We start from the raw sequence: 21,697 nt of genomic DNA, 5'->3' as shown, positions 1-21,697 counted from the left end.
TGTAGTCTTGAAAAGTCTCAAAGAACAGCAGCTGTAGTCCGCTTGAACCACTCCTGCCACTTATTCGCTGTCCATCTGAATACTGAGTATGTTAAAAACAAATTCTCATGTTTTTGCTAAAATATAGCTTAATGCTATGCTTCCATTTGTCGCTTGTGCAGTGAGCCTCTTGTAATGCCTTCAGAAAGTATTTTTTATGTTCTATATTTTATCTTTTACCACAGCCTATTCAGTCATTTTTGACACTGATCAACTAATAAGAAAAACTACTGTCAAAGTGAAAACAAATCTCTTCAAACGGATACAAATGAAGTATAAAACAAAATAATGGCTGCACTCCCTTATTTTGTTTTATTTACATGTGTAATTTTCACCCATCTTATTGACTAACCAACAGTTTGATCCTTACAGATGAAGTGGTTTTCATATTCACAGGTGATCTCTATGCAACTTGTCACTTCTAAAAACTGTCTGCTGTACCATTGCTAATTGAGCTTCATCACCATTTGTTAGTTTGTCAATCGGTTGTTTTATTCTGTACTTAATTTGAAGAGATTTGTCTTGTGAAAATGCAATTATTACACTGACTGTGATTCAGTGTTGTCAAACAAAACATATTTAGTATCCATAGTAGTCATATGTTGGTTAAAGTATGAGTGTTTGGAACATACTGAGCACACAGATGGACAGATTATGCTGCAGGAGCTGTGTCAGAGGCTTCTTATTTTTTTGAGTTCAATTGGCATATATTCACGCTGATTGCGGCTGCTGTTCTCTTCAGGAGAAAATTGGCATCTTCTAAAATCTTTCTTTAAGCCATCAGGGTAAGTGTTTGTTCATTTCACTCCAATTGTGGTTTAATTTCAAAGCTGGTAAATGTATAACAGTGTCATCATTGCAACTACAATAACCTTTTAAGAGATAAACGACACAGCAAAAAAAAATGTATTAAAATAACTCAGGTCAACAACATCAATACCACATAATTACAATAAGTTTGCTTCATCTGTATGATACCTAAAGATTTCCTATTAATTCTTGTCAGCTACTATCAAGGTGTGATCTAGAGGTCACGTTCACAATTTTGCAACTACAATAATACCTAATAGGAACAATTATACATTATTGTTTATTATTATTGTATATTATTATCACAGTTATAGTCGATGCCCAGCCATGAAAAATTGCCATCAAGATTACTTAATGAATGGATAATATATGCATTAACACGGAGATTTCGCTGCAGTGATAAAATCTTTTTTGTAAAATGTTATAACAAGATATACACAGTTGTGTATTGTTTAGACAACCAACTTATTTATTTTTAAATATTGCCTATAGTGAATCTAAACATATCTAGTCAAAATTTATTTTTTTCTGACAAAATGTATATTTAGTTAACGTTCATGCATTGAGATTAAAAGCGTTTAGTTGCTGCGAAAACAAGGGATCCACATGTAATTTAGTAAATAAAAACAAAAAAAAACTGTAGTTAATCCGTGTGATAATTTTAAAAATGAAGTGACTTAAGTGAAAAATGTGTTTTATGGATTTTAGCAGACTTCTGGGCTGTTTAACAGCTCTGGTTGCTTGTCTCAGTCCTCCCATCTGGCAACCCTGAACCTAGCTTGCCTCCGTTTAGCGTCTCATGTTAGCAGTTGTAGTGCATCACAGCTTCAAGCTTGTACAAAGATATAAAATAAGTACGTTTTGGTACATGCACAGTGGTGAGACTGAGACTCAGGGATGTGGGTTCATGCTAACGTGGTGATTTGAAGGCAACATGAATGAGGTGAGTATTATAAATTTGTCCGCAGCGGCAGAGCCAGTGAAACTCGCTAGCTAGCTGTTAGCCAGTCCTCTAATATCAAGGTGTGTATGTTTGAGCTGCCGTCATGCTGCAGTCCAGGCGTGTCTGAGCAGAGAAGAGACAGTCTGATATAGAAACATCAGGTTTTCTGGTTTAGACAGTGATGAACGAAGTATTCAGATCATTTACACAAGGAAAAGTACTAATACCGCACTTCTCCGATACAACTAAAAGTCTTTGATTGAAAATATTAGTTATACCATTAGATTATCATTAACGTTATCCATGCATTAATATAAAAGCAGGGTTTTTTTTTTACTGTGGTCTTTTCAGGTGGAGTTAATGTACGATTTTGACTGCAACTGATTATTTTCATTGTGGACTGTGAAGTTTGTCTAACGTTACATCAAGCATACAATTAAACATGTTTGAAGAACACCCTTACGAATAATAAATAAATACATGTTTGAATTTAAGAGCTGTCCTTCATAAATGTTTCTCTTTTCTGTTAAATTAGTACTAACGTTACATTACATAGTTTTTTTTTTTCAAGAAACTCGTTAGTAAATTATTAGTAAACCATGGATTAGTACAATAAAGCATTACAGAAGTCATTTAGAAAATAGGGACAACTCTGTGAAAACAAAAGCTAACAAAGTGACACTAGCAATAGATGGTGCAATATGCTAGGCTTTTACTATTCAGGGGAAGTGCGGAAAGCACAGGTGTAACTAATGACATTAATGATGGCTCAGTGTGAGTGTGAGCCTGCACCATAGCAGGGCTCACACTTCTCACCTGCTGTCAATGCAATGCAGTTGTTATAATAATAATAATTACACCTGTGCTTTTCCCTGCTTTTCCTACATGTCTGTAGAGAAAATGCACATTAAACAGTTGTACAGCACCGGGCTCACTGACTGTTTATACCAATTCGATGTAAGAACTGTCTGGAGAGCTGAGATAATTTATATCTGGTATTTGGATACTTCAGATCATCATTAAATAATACACTGATTTATTAATGGCGACATGTCAAGAATGAAAGGAATTCTGTTTAATTTTTTTGTTTATGATTTAAAGGTTCAGTGGGTAAGTTTTAGTGGAATATAGTGATGAGCAAGGGCGTCACTTTGTCTTGAAAAGTGGTGGGGAAATAGGGTCTCAGATTAGGGGTGTGAAGAGACACTTAGCTCGCGAGACATCACGATAGTCGATGTTAGGTTCACAAGAAGGAGACCGAAAACATCCTTAAACAGTGTTTTAAAGATATCCTCAATGCCGAGATACCTGAGCAGTTTAAGGTGGGAAATGTTTTTATTTATGTAAAAGGAAACACAAAATTCAGGTGGCACGTGACATTTCAAAATATTTAAATATAATAGAATATAAGTCAGTGCAGCTCTCAGGCATTCGTGTTGCTTTCAGATCTGTTTCTCCTGTAGATCAACTTTTCTATTCTATTCTATTCTTCTATTCTTTTCTACATATGTGCTGAGGCAGCACATATATCAGACTACATATGTGCTGAGGCAGCACATATGTAGGCATGATTGAGTCTTCCCTCCTCTTTTGTCATGTTCAAAGGGAGAAAGAAACTGTCAAGAAGTTGTTAAAGTTACTGGTTGGTGCTGCATGTTCTTGGGTCATTTTATAATAAGTGGCTTGTTTTTCTAAGCTTAAGTTACTTTTTTTGGACATTGCACATTGCATTGCATGTGTTCTTAATGTGAAAACAAACTTTTCTAAAGACATTTTCATTTGTTATTTAACTGCAAGCAATATTTCAGAACGTTTTCTTTAACAAATTATGCTTTAAAAAAGTGGTGGGGACCATGGTGATGAGGGTTGCAAATTGCAACCAGCGATTCACGGTGCATTCACGTGCTCCTCGGGTGGTCCCATTTCCCGAGTTGTGAAGTCATTCTTCAGACTTCAGCGTGTGTTCATGTGCTCTTAAGTTTGAATGTGGAATCTACATGTACGCTACTACAAAGATGTGATGGATTAGCATTATCAGAGCATAAACAACACGCAGACATCTAGTTCACTCAACATAGACAGCAAACTAACTGTTATTGCATACCATATACACATACCATATTACAAATTACTTGTTTGCAAAATATGTATATGCAATACGTGATTTTGCACAAATCAAAGTTTTGTATACTTCTTTATGTCCCATGTACACTTTATTTTTCTTTTTGCAATAAAGATGTAAGGTGTAAAAAAAGAGTCTGGTTATTCCGACACCACATGAATACACTGCTCAGCCCCACCTTTTGCAGCACACATGTCGGCTGTTGTGCTAAATAATACGTGTTCTTTGCTTACTTCTAATAAACCAGTTGACCACTACTACTACTAGTGCTACTAACCTTACTACTTCTTCTTCGTATGTAACGTTATTCATCGCGCTCTAAAGGGCCGTTTGTACATTTGGCTATCTTTGAAGCAAAATTTACAGTGACAGAACTAAACTGTAAATGCTGCCTCAGGAATGAAAAACTTGAAATGATTTTGTGAACATTTGTTCAAAAAATCAAAACATCTTTTTTTTTTTTTTTTTTTTTTTTTTTTATTGAAAATTGTCTCTTTTAGGAATCTTCCTGTAAATGCCCCGGCCAAACTCTCCCCTGGGGATTTAAAACCAGGTCTGATCTCTTATCTGAGTACACCCTGGAAGCACAGCCCTGCCAGTAACGTTACATCTCGTGATGGACACCGACCCAAAGATGACAACATAAAATCTCACAGGAATGGAAGTGACTGTGGTCAAAGTCCTTTGTATGGAACTAAGACTGAACATGAAATAGTTTCATTACAGTTAAAAACTGAGGATAAACTGTGGAGCAGTTTCCAGTCTACTTTCTGAAGTTGTCTGGAGTCCCAGTCAACCAGGTGAGTAGAAGATTAGAGGAGATGAGTACTACACTTGAGAAAGTTTAAATACTGCACTCTTCATAACCTGTATGAAATTAATTCTGTTTTGTTTTTCTGTCCTATAGGAGAAGTCAAACTTTTTTTGATGAAAAGGACAGTCACACTGCAGCAGAAAGATCTGAACAACCCAAGGAGACTGATGACGACAAGAAACATTTCTGTGAAATTTGCAAAAAAGAATTCAGACTTCAAAGTCATCAGTGCCAGGACACCAAGAAACGCAATGGAGGAGTCAAGCCAGACAAATGTATTTATTGTTGAACTTGTTGAGCCATGCAAAGTCGCACACACTAAAAAGACTTCTATCATGACAAATGTGCAAGAGAAACAAGATGCAGTTGGTGGTTTGATCAACTCAGATGGAGAAGAGTTAGAATGGGATCCTGGAAGCTCCAGTAAGTGGAAATAGTGTTTCTTTTTTTATGAATACATTGACATTCATTGGTTTGGATATAAATAGAACATTTATTTAGAAGAGATTTATGCTGGTCCTGTTGAAGGCTGACCCCAAATAGTCAAAGATTTGATAGAAAATAGACTCTGGCAGTCGAATGTTCAGAGGCGTTGTGAAACGAGGGTAATGCCATTTTGGCTATATGGGGTTGCCCAATGTCTGATTTTACATAGAACTACTGGATTTCTCCCAATAACTTAATATGCAGCCTATTATGATACTGTAAAGAGATGTTGCTATTGATTTCTTTAAATTTTCTTTGTCAATGTTGTGAACACCATTGTTTTGGCATGGAGGTAGACATTCCGATGGTGGATATCTCAAATGCCAAAATTAAAATCTTTGGTAATGATCTGTACACCTACCAGCTTCTTTGTGTCATATATGCAGGCAAGGCTCCTGATGTTACATTACCTCGTGACACGCACACGGCAACACCAGCCACATGTGAATATAGCCATCCTCTGAAAACGACACCCAGGAAACACCTGAAGAAAACTGAAGCTGGGGAGCTCTTTGGCTATACAGAATGCAGCAAAGATTTCCAGAGCATATACACCAGAGGCCGCCATCTGAGAGAAAAACATGGACAACATCCATGTCACAAGTGCTGCGACTGTGGACAGATATTTAAAATTAAACGAAGCTTGATGGTCCATCTGCAGATCTACCATCCAGCACCTGCAGTGGCTGTGGAACCTGAAGAAGACCGAAGGCCTCCAAAGACTTATCTTTGTTCAACATGTGAAAAGCAATTTCCTACGAGTGCCTCTCTGAAAAGGCACCTCATAATTCACTCACGGAAGAAACCGTACAAGTGCACTTCATGTGGAAGAGGTTACACACAGATTGGAAACCTTAAAACACACCAGAAGGTTCATAAAGGTGAGAGCACTGATGTCCCTAGTATTTGTCTCGGCTCTTTTACAGTTAAGGCAGTTTCAGTTTCTCTCTGTGATTGTCTCTCTTTTTAACAGGCATTTGGTTGTCCAATATTTTACGTTTTTTAGATTCTACTGTGTAGTTTAAAATATATATCAAAAAGCATTACTCAAACATGCTGCTTCCTTAGTTGCTGCAGGATCTGCTGCGCTGAAAAACTGTGAATATCTATATTGTACAAATGTTCTTAATCTTAACTATTTTGTCTTTGCAATAACCTAAGATAAAAAGATCCACAAAGCACCAGTAACTTATTTCCTGGCCAGTAGTTGGTTAACTTGTTAGCAAACATGTTTTGGCCTCAGTCAAATATAAGTCCAATATTTACTCTTCTTTTTGCTCAGTTTTTGGTCTCCACTCCTTCCTGAAAAATAAATGTCTCTTTAGCTACTAAATACACCCCTCCATGTTCACCAGCTTGTCGCCAATGTTGTCTGTCTTTCATTTTGTGCAGGTAGTGTTAAATAAATAAAATATATTGTTAATTGCAGCATTAGGGATATATGAACTTAATTTTGTTTTTCTTTCAACAGGGAAATTCACCAATATGGCAGCATTAGAGAAAAGCTTCCCTCAACCTGAAGAGGCCCAGTCATCAGTGCGAATCTGCTTCTGTCATTTGTGTTGGACACAATTTTCAGAGAGACAACTATTAGAGGAACACTTAAAACAAGTCCATGAGTCAAAGAAACCTTTTTCCTGCGCACAGCGTGGCAAGACATTTATGTGCATCCAGAAATTAAAAGAACATGAAGCTGGGCACGAGGGCCCGAAGCCCTACCAGTGCTCGCAGTGTGATAAAGGTTTCCAGACCTCAAAGGGACTCGAGAATCACATGCGAGATCACACAGGAGAGAAACCTTTCCTGTGCATTATATGTGGAAAAAGTTTTAAGCAGAAATCTACTCTGAGAGCGCACTATGTGTCGCATTCTGGAGAGAGGCCTCACCTCTGCTCCATCTGTGGTAAACGTTATACGAGAGCTGAAGAGCTTAAAGTTCACCTCAGAGTTCATACAGGAGAGAAGCCCTACCAGTGTGATGAGTGCGGGAAGAGTTTCTACTATAGGCAAGGCTTCAACAACCATAAGAAGACTCACAATGCTAAACCCATAGGGCCCACCAGGCAGCTGGGCAGACCTAGACAGGTGGGCAGTACCAGGAAGTCAAGACGGCCCAAGAAGATCTTTCAGAGAGCTCTGCCTGATTCAGACGGAGAGGACCTGACCTGGGAGCCTACTGACCTTGGTAAGTGTGTTAATTGACTGACTTAACCATCTAAATCATAGTCTGTGTAGGGTCAAGTTCTTTGAAATTCCAGTAGTAACGTAAAGTTAGAATAAGAATTAGACAAGCTGTTTCTCACATGGATACTATAATGCAAAGGCTTGCTCCAGTTCCTATTATTAGATTTTTTACTCACTTTAACAAAAAACTGTTGCTGTAGACTACTGCACACCAAAGAAGGATTCCAGCAACTACTAATATATAAATATAATACAGCTCTGCTTGTGTTGCAGTTAAATTATACCTGTTAAATCAGAAAGACCTACTGCCAAATTTTCACGGTGCAGCCATTTCATGATGCCAGAAAAATGTGACAAACAAATCAGAACAGCTGCAACTGTGTTAAGAAAAAGCTTTTATTTCAAAATGGTTTATGAGTTATTTTATAATTTGTGATAGACATTAAGTAATAATCATTCAAATCAATGCTTCTTTATTTGTGTTTCTGCTAAAGTTGTCACTATAGGAATGTCTGTAAAAACTATTTAGTTTGGTGGGCTAAAATTATCTGCATGCTCTTTTTATTACCAACATAATCCTAATTTACGGTGTTGTGTGGAAATGTTTTTTTATAAATGAGAATATTATTTAAGACAGACGTCTTTAAGTATTTACTTTATCTCTGTTAATTGTATATTATATGCAACAGAAACAGAACCCCACAATTCTTTAGAGCCATTCTATTATAGACAAATGTCTATAATATAATGAATATGAGTCATTTGTTTATACAGGAAGTAGGTCCGAGCGTCACTTTGGCAACCAAGACAATCATGCTGCAGAGAAGCACAGGCAGGTGAGAGAAGTTACACCCTGTAGATGTTAAAATTAACTTGCTGCCTGTTTACGTCGCTCACATCTATCTATATATATCTTTCAGACATCTCCGTGGAACTTTGTTCAATATACAGCTTTTAACCTGTGGGACCAAAACCCAAATACATGTAACAGGAGAGCGACAGATGGCCACCAGACTTATGGTGCTCCAGCAAGAGCAAGCATTAATTTCAGTGACCTGCTCAGGAGCACGACAGTAAGTGAGACAAATCACCCTGCTCTCTTTACCTTGACATCTTAGACAAAGTTGACAAGAAGAAACTGTCATTCTTGGCTTCACTTATTTCTGGTGTTAGGTGGTACTGTAAATCCACTTCAGTGCAGTAATGGCATCTGTTAAGTGCCTTTTGAAAGTAGCTTAAGAATTATAAGATAATAATACAAGTAATACAATAATGTCCTTTCTTATTTAATTCTCATTCTCTTTAAGAAAAAGATGTAAATGCTCCGTACTTGTATAGCACCTTTCTAGTCTTTTCGACCACTCAAAGCACTTTTACACTACATCCACACACTGAACCTAAGTGCAAACAGAAACTAACATTCATACACTGGCGGAACAGCCACCAGGGGCAATTCGGGGTTCAGTATCTTGCCCAAGGACACTTCGACATGCAGCCTGGAGGAGCCGGGATTGAACCGCCGACCTTCCGATTAACGGGCAACCCGCTCTAACTCCTGAGCCACAGCTGCCTAAAAAGATAGCAACTGCATTTAAGTTTGAAAAAAACTGTTTTGTGCCAGTACCATTACAGTGTTTAACTTTGGTAAACAAATAAATTAAAACCCATATCCAGACACATGATGATAATTTAAAACCTCTCATGATCACAGGATCAGGAGCACTTTAAAGAGAGCTGTCCAGCAGAGCAGCCCTCATGGCCTTCTGGGACTTTATCTGTATCACCACCCTGTGAGCTCGGGTTCACCACACCCTTCCCACATAACACCACATCAAAGAAAATGCTTGTGAGCAAGGCGGGTGCAGTAATAAATCACCATGAAGAACACAGACCTGAACAGGACCACGACCACAGGACAGCAACTACAGGTGACGTTGACTGAAATGCTATTACGTTTTTTGTGTGTGAATGGAAACAATTTACTGATTTATAATTGAGATAAGCACTTTGGTGTTTCTTGTTGTTAAAATTGAGTATGTATTGGTGTGTTGCTATGGGTCCTGTTTGTGCATGTGCATGTGTGTGTCTTTCGGACCTGTGTGTAAATACTAACATAATAATAACAGAGTGAAAACATTGAATTTCCCCCTTTATTAACGGGATTAATAAAGTATATCTTCTTCTTCTTCTTCTTCTTCTATGATTTGGAATATGCTCTTTGAGATTTAAAATAAAATCTTTCTGTGGTTTCAAAGTAATCTACAGAACATCAGGAAAGATACCTGCATTCACAGGTACAGTCCAAACGTGTTGGAACAGTGAGGCAAATTCCTTTGTTTTTGTTGTTCACTGAGGACATTTGGGTTTAAGATCAAAAGATGAGTATGAGACAAGAGTTCATAATTTCAGCTCTCATTTCCTGGTATTCACATCTAGATGTGTTAAACAACTCAGGACCCTTTGTTTGAACCCACCCTTTTTTCATGTGAGCAAAACTATTGGAACGTGACTGACAGATGTTTCTTGTTATTTACTTGAAGATTATTGTTCCATTACTGTTGCTCACCTAAGAATGCTGTGGTCTAATACAAACGGTGGTATGTCCTAAGTTGTTTAACACATCTAGATGTGAATACCAGGAAATAAAAGCTGACATTCTGAACTCTTGTCTCATACTCATCTTTTGATCTTAAACCCAAATAAACAAAAACAAAGGAATTTGCCTTACTGTAGGGGACTGTAACAAAGCATGTCAGCAGCGTTGTGCAACTTTTCTATCTTTAAACATTTAAGAATATACAGTACAGTATATGTGTGTGTGTTTGATTCCAAAGCAGATCCTCACCGCACTCAACAACATCGTTTTGCTGTTTTCAGTGAAAAATCAACTTTGTTCGCTGTGTTTACTTTATGAGGTGATAATATGTCAGTGTTGTGTATACATCTAGTTTCTGCTGCCCCGAAGTGACTAATCAGACCTGCTACTATTGTTGCTTTATAAATGCTCCTTAGAAAACCTTACTGTATGTACACTGCCTTTTTTTTCTTTTAGAAGAAACTTTAAGACAGCCGGATCCTGAACATAGCGGCTCCCACAAACAGCCTCAGGAAAAGCTGTCTGCGAGGCCTAAAAAAAAACAGGAGCCTAGCAGACTCAAAAAGAGCTACGACTGTCCGACTTGTGGAAGAGTGTTCTCTCACAACACTGCTCTGCAGCGACACCTTGTGATTCACTCAGGGAAAAGACCTTTCAAGTGCTTCATATGTGGAAGAGGATTCACCCAGAGTGGAAACCTCAAAACACACATGAAAGTACACAGAGGTCAGATGCAACACAAGCTCCTTTGTCTTCAATTAGATTTTTTTTAATGAGATGATTGTGGCAAGCTCTTGTGTGTTTTTCACACAGTTATTACTTTTAATAACTTGTAGGGACAAATGTTCACAAAATACAAAATACAGTACCATCGACTCCTTTCTCATAACAGCTAACCATGTCTCTTTTGTGGAACAGTTTATACTCTGACAGTGGTGGTTCAATAAAAGTGCAACACATTGAACTATAAATGTCTTTGTTTTTCTCACAGGAGATTTACCAACTTGGACATTAGTGCAAGAGAAGAGTGTCCCTAAAGAATCTGCTGTAACAGTTCATGTGTGTGGAGAGTGTGGCATGGACTTCCCTCAGAAACAGCAGCTGGAGGAACACCGCCAGAGTCACAGAAAGCCTTACGCATGTCCTGACTGTGGCAAGACATTCAAAAATGAATATTATTTTAAAATACATAAGCGTGTTCACTCAGGAGAATCACCTTTTATCTGTTCAGAGTGCGGAAAGAGTTGTGTCACAGCAGATTCACTTAAAAAACACGAGTTGACGCACACTGGAGAAAAGAATTTCCACTGTGATCAGTGTGGGAAGGCATTTTCGCAATCTTCCCACCTCAGTGTGCACCTCAAGACTCACACCGGAGAGCGGCCTCACCTCTGCTCAATCTGTGGCAAAAGGTATTCCAAAGCAAGTGATCTGAAAGTTCATCTTCGAGTTCACACTGGAGAGAAACCGTATACTTGCGAGAAGTGTGGCAAGTGCTTCTATTACTCTCAAGGCTATCGAACACATCTGAAGATTCACGAAAAGAAGCCAAAGGCTCCCACAAAACCATTGGGGAGACCAAAACAACAGCCATTAGTGGTAAATAATCAGTAATGTAATTCAAAAATAGTTTGAGAAAATACAAAGGGGAAAAAGTATTACATTTTGACAATCTATCACTTGTGTAATAAAATATCTTTCAAATGGCTGAAGTGATTGGCCAAGCAATATGATATACTGGTAAACTCCATTACCTATATTGGACTAAAGTATTTAAGAGAATAAATCATGATATTGTGAATTGTTTGTTGTTTTGTGTTTAGTTTTTTTGTGATTCACCTAAACTTGACCCTTTGACCAGAGTTTTATCCAATAATTTCACTCCACAGATCACAATATAAATAGGTGCGTTACAAATGAAAAGGTTCTTTGAAAAAAAAAATAACTAAATAAAAGCCTGTACTTAAAAATATATTGTATAAGTGGCATCTAATTACTTTATGTATGCTTGTTATTTTAGTCAGAACCTTTTATTTATACATAATACATATAAGATGCTTTTTGCATTAGATTATCACGCAGCAGGATAATAGTGTTCACATTAATTTTACCATTGTTGGAAATTCATTTTTGTATCCACATATGGTTCTCAAACTTTTTCTGTCACACCCCTAGGCTAAGCTAAAACAATGTATAAAAACATGAATCTCACATGACTCTTTTTGCCCCAGTGGTGGGCAAACTACAATAACAACAAAGGGAGTGTTATATTGAAATAACATCAAGAGTATGAACTTCATGTTTTCTTTTTAATAATGTTAAGAGCCTTGTTAACATCAGAGCTCTCTTCTTTCATTATAGAATAAATCTAGCATTTCAGTCGTAGCAGGAAAAGCACAGCTGGATGCAATACCCTTAATTGTGGCTTCTTCCAGCAATTACTGTAACACAATGCAGCACACTAGAATGGCATTAGTTACACCAACTCAAAGTGTCTGCTGTGAAAATGTTTTTTCCCACGCCACATATTTTTTCCTGAGCATGTGCCTCCTGCACCTCAGTTTGGGAACTAATGATTTATTATTTAGACATCAATCATTTCACTGCTTAGCATCTTATGTGGTTCTCAACAGAGTAGCCCAGAAGATTTTTATTCCTTAGTAATGTCCTCCAGTTCTGGGATACTGAGGCATCGCCTTAACTTACCAACATGCCTAGAAAAACTTAAGAGGGAGGCATCAAGGATAAAAGTAAATAAATAAAAAGTTTGCTTCTTTTACTGTTTTTGACCCAAATAGTTAGTTTATTTGTCTTCACCAAAGACTTAAGTTTTGGCTTTTATTCTTTACTCCAACTGCAGAGGAATATGTTCAAGAAGGCCTACTACACAAAATAATGTTAATGTAAACACGCAAGTATTCTTTTATTGTTGACAAGCATTGAGCAGCTGGATTATCCCGTATTTTTGTATATTTTAACAATGAGCGATTGCTGAGTAGTTGTAATTTGTGTGAGCATTATTTTATGTGATATGTATGCGTGTTTCCATAAATCTGTAGAAAACTATACTAAGATGAGAAGTTATATTAGTGGGGCTTTTATTGTGATTTTTAAAAAGCCAACCGGAAGTTCCGAGACTACTGTAAGTGACTAGCAGCTAAAGCTAGAAAGGTTACCATCTGATCCAAACGCTTATTTAACTTAAGTCGATAGTTAGATGGCATTAATTTGACACCTTGTTTGAACATATTCAGCATGAAAACGAGAGAGAAGTAGAAATATTGCCAAGTCGTTTAAATAAACTTCTGTCGAGCGACTACTTTTTACCTGAGGGAAAAATCTATGCTGAGGTTGGTCAAAATGTCTATTGTCTGTTAAAGGTTAGCTAGCTAAGATAGCGAGGGTTACACGAGCTGAGGTGACACTTGCAGCAGAAATATCGTATTATTATCAGGTTGGACTCGATGGGGAATCTGTCAGAACTGTTATTTGTTTTTGTTGATCAGCGGCTGTAGCTTAGGGGGGCTAATCGTTAAGGAATTGCTAACATCAGGAACGCTAGTGTGGCTAGCTGGCTAATAACAGTTTTCTCAAAGGCAGAGATGGTCGTTGACCAAAGCGCTGGTCACGACTGAGACATCTCATTGAGAGGTCAAACAACGTTACTGGTGTTCGTACTGCGGAGTGCGTTTGCTCTCCGCAGTAACTGATGTTATGACCCCATATATACCAACAGGTTAGTCGTTTAGGTTGCTATCTAACTTGAATTACAGTTAATGTGAGACCTCAATGGATGGAGAAAAAACGAGTCCCACCAAGCTAATGCTACAGGGCTAACTGGGCTGCTCAGTGCAGATGCACCATTTGAGATTTCCCCCGAGGGCTACCCACTTTAAAGCACAGTAGATCATTGTGACAGTACACACTAGAACAGTTCCGTAACCACTAATGTTGCACTGGAACAGGCCATTTGTCAAACAACAACATTTTTAGGGCATCTTAAGGTAGACTGTCCATCAGGCCCAGCCAGGTTCAAGACCCCATCACAACAAAGCATTCGCCTTGCTGAAGTGTCCTTGGACAATGGATGTCTCCCAGGGTGAAGGCACTGTTTTGAAGCTGACCCCCCAAAAGAGATCTGGTGCTGGAGGACGTAAATCTGAACCAGAATGGAATAAGAAAGGACAGTTACTTAATGAATCCATGGGGGATTTTTTTTAATCACAGCACTATGAGATAAAGAACACCTTGGTTAAAATATATTATGTTGCTCTTTGTGAATTATAAAAAATGTCTGAAACAATAGTGTACTTCAACAAGCAGATCACAAGTGATTGAAACAATTCCTCTAAACTTGTAATCCTAATTACAAAAACCCTGAACATGATATCTTGGATACATTAACAAATAAAGGAAAGTAAAATTGTATCATTCTGGCTGTCAGATTTGTCAATCAAGACAGGCTTGATTATGCTCGTAACATTTAAAATCATTTTTAATAAAAATACAGTCTTATTTGTGTGTATAACACAACATTCTGTATGATACAGTACTTTCACTCTTTGTGTTTAATAAGTTTGGTCACTTTGTGCAGAAGTGTGATTGGGACTATTATTGGGGTCTTGCAAGAATTAAACCTTGTTTAGTGATTTGCCATTTTGTAATTAGCCTCTCTTATTTCCTTAAGGAGCCACAAAACAAAAATTGAGTGACAGATATGAGTGGGAAGATGCTCACTGATATAGTTGGTTTGATTAAAATCTGTCTATTATATATATTAGACCACAACCCATTTAGCACAAAATTGTAGTGTTAAAAAATGTAGCCTTGGACACTTGATGAATGTGGGCTCAGAACAGTTAAATGGATTTGGAAGTCCCTTGTAGAGTAAGACTATCACATAGTTTCTTACTGTATCTCATGAATGCAAGACTGGATGATCTCTTTAAAGTGATTATCATTATTTCAAGCACAGCCAATATTAGATTAGTGAGCTAATTTAATGTACTAATGTTTATAATTTGTGAGTGTTTAATGTACTGTATATATATATTCACTTATAAATTGTTATTTCACTGTTTATTTACTGACTCTTGATTATTCATCTCTACAAGGTTGTATATTTGAGAGATGGGCTCTGAAAACCCAGAGGACTTTGGACCCGCTGTGATCCTCGCCGAGGAAGACCAGCAGGAAATTGGAGGCCTGATCAACTCGGATGGGGAAGAAGTGGATTTCTCAGATCTCAGTGAGCAAATAAATTGTAACAGCAGAGTATAAAGTGATGTGACGGGAAACGTAAAGCCCCCTTTACATTGTAATGCAGTCGTATTACGCCATTATAATTATTATTATACGTTATTATTATCATTTACAATGACCCTTAAATGAAGGAATGAAAACAGAAAAAAAATAATTAAATATTTTGTCCTGATAAAACTTGAAAACGTTTTATTTATGGAAGTTTGTGTAAAAAGTCTCCCTTTGAAAATAAATAAAAGGGTGAGATTCTCTGTCCAGTTTCACTTGTTTTTTTCAATACTTTAGATAGATAATGTACATGGTATGATGACTGTCAATTTTCATACCATGGTATACCGCTGCAAACCTCCTTGCCATAGAATTGATTCAGTGCGATGTAAGTAGTAGTTTGAAAATATGAACATATTAACTGAGGTAATGTTTATTGTGGATATATAAAATGTTTGTTTTCAACACCTGGATTCAATTCAGTTATGATTGGTACTTGTGCAATAACAGAGAACCTATTCTATAAGTCTGACAGATCTGTCTTAGATTACGATGTGAATACATTAAGGTACCTGAATGCACCATGTCTGACATCTCCCACACAGAGTTGAGTGACATTGATCCTACTTTTTCTCTCCCAGATTCTGATGCCATAATTAGGGTACTGACAGATATGAAGTCTCAATACAAGTGCTCTTTCTTTTAATTCTTTCAAATTTAAAACTTTGTACTTGTGAGATAACTTGACTGTGCAATAATGCAGTGATTTTTCTAAAAGAACAACTTTAGACTGAGTGTTGTATAGTAGTAAAGCATTATCATCACACACAGTATCACAGTATATAGGACTCTACGACTTGTCTGACCATCAACATCACTGTTGGTTGCGCTCAGGGATAAACTGAAAAAGTGTTTTTTCATCATTTTTCTTTCCCTAAATACAACGATTTCTCATCTTTTTGTTCATGCAGGAGAGAATGCAATCCCTGTCAATGTACCTGCAGAGCCTCCCTCCAAGACATTTGATCAAAGCGAGAATGAGAAACCACCGTCTCTTCACAGCTGCTCAGTGTGTGGGAAAGACTTCCCTTACGCCTCTAAGCTTCAGCGCCACCTTCGTACTCACTCAGGAGAGCGGCCTTTCCCTTGCTCCATGTGTGAGAAGAGATTTCCAGAAAAGGGGCTGCTCATGATCCATGAAAGGGTCCATACTGGTGAAAAGCCATTCCCATGCACTTTCTGTGAAAAAAGATTTGCCAGTCAGGGTGAGCTCAGACTGCACCGGCGGACTCACACTGGTGAGAGGCCGTATCACTGCTCCATCTGTCTGAAGAGCTTTTCCCGACACTGGCATTTGAAAACTCACTTAGAGGCGATGCATTCTGAGGTTGTTGCTGGCTTTACGAGGAAGAAGTTTCCTTGTTCGGACTGTGAAAAGAGCTGTAACTCAGCAGCTGAGCTTAGAGATCATCAGAGGACTCACACAGGAGAAAGGCCCTACCAGTGCTCTTTCTGTGACAAAAGGTTTGCCTTGTCGGGTACACTTGTGAGACACGAGCGTCTCCATACTGGCATTACACCCTACCACTGCTCTGACTGTGGGAAGACATTTGCACAGCAGTGGACTCTGACGACGCACATGCGGACTCACACGGGAGAAAAACCGTACAGCTGCACACAGTGCGATAAGTCTTTTGTAGCTCCGGGAGAACTTCGGAGGCACACCAGGATTCACACAGGAGAAAAGCCGTACACCTGCGCGGACTGTGGAAGGCACTTCTCACTGGCAGGAACTCTTAGAAACCACAAAAGATCGTGCACACAGAACAAGAATGGATCAGTTACAGGCGTCATCTCAGACCCAGTACAAGCTGCAGTTGGTGAATCATCCCAGCAAGACTTGGCTGATAACATCAGCTCTGAGGTAGTGAAAACACTCGGCAATTTCAAAGTAGAATCTGTGCCTTTTTTTTTGTGGAAGTTGGTTTGAGATTTAACATTTTTCTTTTCATTTACACATATAGTTCTTTACAACCTCTTAACACCATTGTTTGTTCCTCTAATCTTTTTATAGGTGTCTGACAGTCAGAGTTTGCACAGTGTAGTTGAGCCCTATTCATCAGAGGGTCTTAACTGTGACAAAGCAGCTCAATGTGAAAATAACCTTAGAGAACCAGAAGAGCGACTGGAGGACATCGTTTCCAGTCCAAATATGAATGTAATAGTGAAAGAGGAGGAAGAGGAGGAACCTTTGTGTGGTACATAAACATGAGATTCCAGATTTTCTTGTTATATTGTATATTAAAAGGAGCATACACGCCTTTGGTGATGATTCAGATATTCACGCACTGTTTCACTTGTGTTTTTCCCAGTAGAAGAAGCTGCTGACCAGGTGTCTGATAGTGAGGATTGTACCATGCCAGAGGAAACTGAAGAGCAGCAGCAGGAACGCAACACAGAAATTAGGATAACAGTAAAAGAGGAAGAAGATGAACTTGCCACCAGTAAGCAAAATACTGCACAGGAAAAGATGACTGTGAAATCAAGGTTCAAGTTCAAGGTTCTTTATTGTCCCACTGGGAGACATTTGTTATGCAGCAAGGATTCACATACTGACAGAATACAAAAGGGAAACAACATCAACAAGAAATCACATAACTAGTGTGGGGAAATGGAAATTCATAGTACAAATATACAAGTGTGCAAATGTGCTAGGGTAGGTTAGTCAGAGCACTAACTGCTATTAAGCATATAAATAGCACTTAGGGTGAAAGGGACATGGAATCTTTCAGTCCTCTGAACAGGAGCCCTGAAACAGAGGCCTGTGGGCAATAGCTCAAACTCCCTCTGAAGTGGATGGTCCTGGCAGTCCAATATAGCAATAGTCCTCTTAAGGACCTGCCAAAAGCTGGTCTGGACTCTGCCCTGAGATCTTACTGGCAATTTGAACAAGATTTCCAGGTCTATTCTTATTGAACAAATTTAGGCTTTCCAAACCAAGCAATAATACAGAAGGTCAAAATTGATTCAATGTAACGCCTGTAAAAGAGAGCGGTCATCTCAGTAGGAAGAGTTCTGGTGAAATTAAGTCTTATGGGGAGGGACCTAGTGCCATTGAAAAACTGGAGTAGGTTCCAGTTTCCTGAACTAAGTGGATTGCTTTTCCTCATTAATTCTTGTTACTGATTTTAACTTGGCTATCTCTTCCTCCAGCGCTGCTGTTTTACAAGAGACAAAATACTGCACTCTTGCGTTCACATTTTTGTTCAAATTTTCAAAGCTGTAGTGTGTTAACACAACTTACAACGTTAATAAAAACAGCTTTACTCAGCTAAAGGTTACATAAGCAGGATTCTCATTTTTGGCCAATTTTGACTGCTGAAATAAAAAAGTGTCATTGGGGTTTTGCCCGGTTATTGTGTTCTTTAAAAGCTACTTTTTTTGTTCTGTGTTTATCTCACAAACAAAGGTGGTTTCCTAGAGAACCATCACACTTCATATTTGAAATGATAGAAAGTGGACTGTGTCTTTTCAGTTCACTCCGACTCTTTGGTGTCTCTGACTGACTGGTTTGAAAATAAGAACCCTGCACTTGTGGTTAGTGGGGATTTTGTGTTTCTTCTTAAGGCTCCTTAGCATTTTATATAATTCAAAGATTCTTCTGGTTAATTTGACAGTTACAAAATCAAAGACTCCTTTAGGGACTGATTAGCAAACGATGTATCTATTTCAGTTCAGTGGAATAAGATGAAAAGTCAGCATTTGACCTTACCACTTTCGTCTAATAACAGGTCTATGCTTTTTGAAGCAGACACTTAACCTGTAGAGATAGCTTATCAAGAAGCGTGTAAAATAAATATTGCTGCTGTGGACCTTTTTAAAATTGCGATGGTTCCTGTCCATAGGGGGTGAAATATTTGTTGCTGTTACTTAATCAGCACACAAATTAGTTTAAGGTTGATCATCAGATTGTTTCTTTTCATCTCATTTTACCTCCTTTCAATCTATCATGTTGGATTCCACAATGGGCAAGCAGAAAGGTTAAAGTCAGTTGGCTTTTGTCTTCAGTGCTACTAAATGGCGTGTTTGAACTTGTCATTTATGTTTCCACAGTGTCTGAAGAGGATCCCGATCATGTCGCTGACAGTGAAAAAGACAGTCCTCCAGCCTCACTAGTGCAGGAACAGTTGAACGACCATCTGACAAAGAGCTCTTACTGCTGTGGGCTCTGCGGAAGAGACTGTCACAAGATGTCTGCTCTTCAGATTCACATGCGAATTCACTCGGGGGAGAAACCTTACCAGTGCACTCTGTGTGGGAAGCAGTTCACCCAGAAAGGTCAACTCAAAGGTCACCAGAAAGTCCACACGGGGGAGAAACCGTACTCCTGCCCGGACTGCGGGAAGAGCTTCGCCCACTCAGGGGCCATGAACAGACACCGGCTCACGCACACAGGCGAAAGGCCCTACCACTGCTCTGTGTGCGACAGGAGCTTCAACCAGTCCGGCCGCTTGAGAGAACATGAGAAAATCCACTTTGGGGAGAAGTTTGACTGTCCTGAGTGTGACAAGAGCTTTACACGAGCTTCAAGCCTCAAGAACCATTTCAGACTTCACACAGGAGAGAGGCCGTATGGCTGTGACATCTGTGGGAGAGGCTTCAGCCGCTCACAAAGCCTGAGGCTCCACAGACGCAAACATGAGCAGATTCAGACTGAAGACGAGTCTGTGTTCAGTGTGAACAACGATGATTTATCACAGAGTGGCGATAACTCTCCAATTAATATGTGTATAACAGACAAAAATGACTGATAATGTATTTATATAAACCATAGAGATATGTACCAGTAGTAGTATTACAATAGAAAAAACATGAACTGAAAGAGGGGAAAGTAATGGACTACCTCTGTGAATAGACCGTCATTTAACCTTTTTGTGGTGGTTCACAAAAAAGTATTAAAACTAAAATATTTAACTCCCAGAGCAGTTGATAAAAATTAATAAATGTCAGGTGATGTTCAGCAACTAACGACACAATTTCAGACAGAATCACCAAACACATATTTACTACAAACACAACTTTCGTAAAATCTTGGAAGCTGTTTAGATGATAAATTTTTAGGTAATTTATCACTCTTACGTATGTTAGTTGCATCAAAATATGTCACTAGTATCACACATTAGTATTTATGGTAGTACAAATGAATCGTTTAAGGTCTGTGATTTAACTTTTTCCCATGCATTATTTGTCATTCAAGCTAATTGTGTATGTGGAAATTGGATTGAAGAGTAATTATGCTTTTGTATCAGACGTTATGATGGCCAACGAGCAGTCTAGGAATCAGGTGAAACTGTAATTCATTCTTTGGGTATGAGCTACTGAAATGTCAGAACAATTTTGCCAGTAATTAAACAATGGGATCGTGATATTAATCAGGTTTTTTTGTTGTTGTTGTTGCCAAAACCATTTTGCCTTAGTGTTGAATCATTTTATCTCTGTTTTGTAAAGCCGTTATTCAACAACCAAATCATGAATCGGCTTCACCTGGTTTAGACAAAGGCTAAGTTACCATTGTGAATAAAGGAATTATCCTCTAAGGCTGTGATACGAAAGGCAACAATTTGAAGCCATGTAGACGGTAAATTTTGCCTAGTGCTGCCTCTGTCTAATTGTATGGGACATATTATACTGAACAATAAAAGTACAAGTACTAAAGATTATTTTTCTTGGGGATTTCTGTCTGCGGGAATTAATGTATGAGACAAACGAATATGTAGAAAAGGTCTGATGATTATTTAAATTTTTACACTATTTAAAGACTGTGGACACTGGAAAGAACTCTGACCAAACAAATTCTGCTATATTAAAATATACTGTTTGGCTCACTGTTAATGGTAGAAGTCCTTACTCATTGTGGTCACTAAAGATCCCATGGCACTTGTCACAAACAGTAGGAGTAGATTTCTAACTTAACCAATCCTACCTGTGTTATGGTGTTACATGCATGACAAATATGTTGGAACCAAGTAAATGTTTTGTTTTGCTGAGGCAGTTTCTCCCAGAGAAGTAGTCATCTGTGAAATAAATTCACTCATCTCAGGTTCACATGAAACTCTCATTGCCAAAACCTGCTGGAAGATGTGTGGAAAAGGAATACAAAAACATTGTGGGTACAAGCAATGGTGGATGTTTTTTTCTTGCCAAAAAGATGAGGAACAACATTAGTGATCCACATTTCAAAGAATTATGCTATAACAACGTATAGATTATACTAAATTAGCCTGTCAAATAGGCCACTTAACACTGTACGCATAACAGCACGTGCCGGGAATGTGTACAGTATATTCTGCTATAGGCTATATCAGACACTTTAAACCAATATTTGAGTAGTATCAGTTTTAATTTCTTGAAACATTGAGCAATTTGAACTGCTAACTCAATCGTTTTAGAATT

General features: G+C 38.2%; 1 protein-coding gene across 1 annotated transcript; it reads left to right on the top strand.

The window, feature by feature from the left end:
* Nucleotides 1–1,592: 1,592 nt before the first annotated feature.
* Nucleotides 1,593–20,959, top strand: LOC123969604 (zinc finger protein 208-like). The gene is made up of 16 exons (XM_046047163.1): nt 1,593–1,792; nt 4,415–4,714; nt 4,822–5,151; nt 5,601–6,095; nt 6,686–7,399; nt 8,173–8,234; nt 8,319–8,471; nt 9,110–9,326; nt 10,451–10,720; nt 10,986–11,604; nt 11,818–11,824; nt 15,125–15,242; nt 16,216–17,168; nt 17,319–17,502; nt 17,617–17,748; nt 19,358–20,959. The coding sequence occupies exons 3-16, from the start codon at nt 4,842–4,844 to the stop codon at nt 20,053–20,055; spliced, it is 4,932 nt and encodes a 1,643-aa protein (XP_045903119.1). The 5' UTR covers nt 1,593–1,792; nt 4,415–4,714; nt 4,822–4,841; the 3' UTR covers nt 20,056–20,959.
* Nucleotides 20,960–21,697: the final 738 nt, after the last annotated feature.

The sequence above is a fragment of the Micropterus dolomieu genome, linkage group LG04 (assembly GCF_021292245.1).
Source record: "Micropterus dolomieu isolate WLL.071019.BEF.003 ecotype Adirondacks linkage group LG04, ASM2129224v1, whole genome shotgun sequence".
Lineage (NCBI taxonomy): Eukaryota > Metazoa > Chordata > Actinopteri > Centrarchiformes > Centrarchidae > Micropterus > Micropterus dolomieu.
Note: the sequence above shows the minus strand (reverse complement) of the source record. Positions and strands in the feature narration are given on the sequence as shown.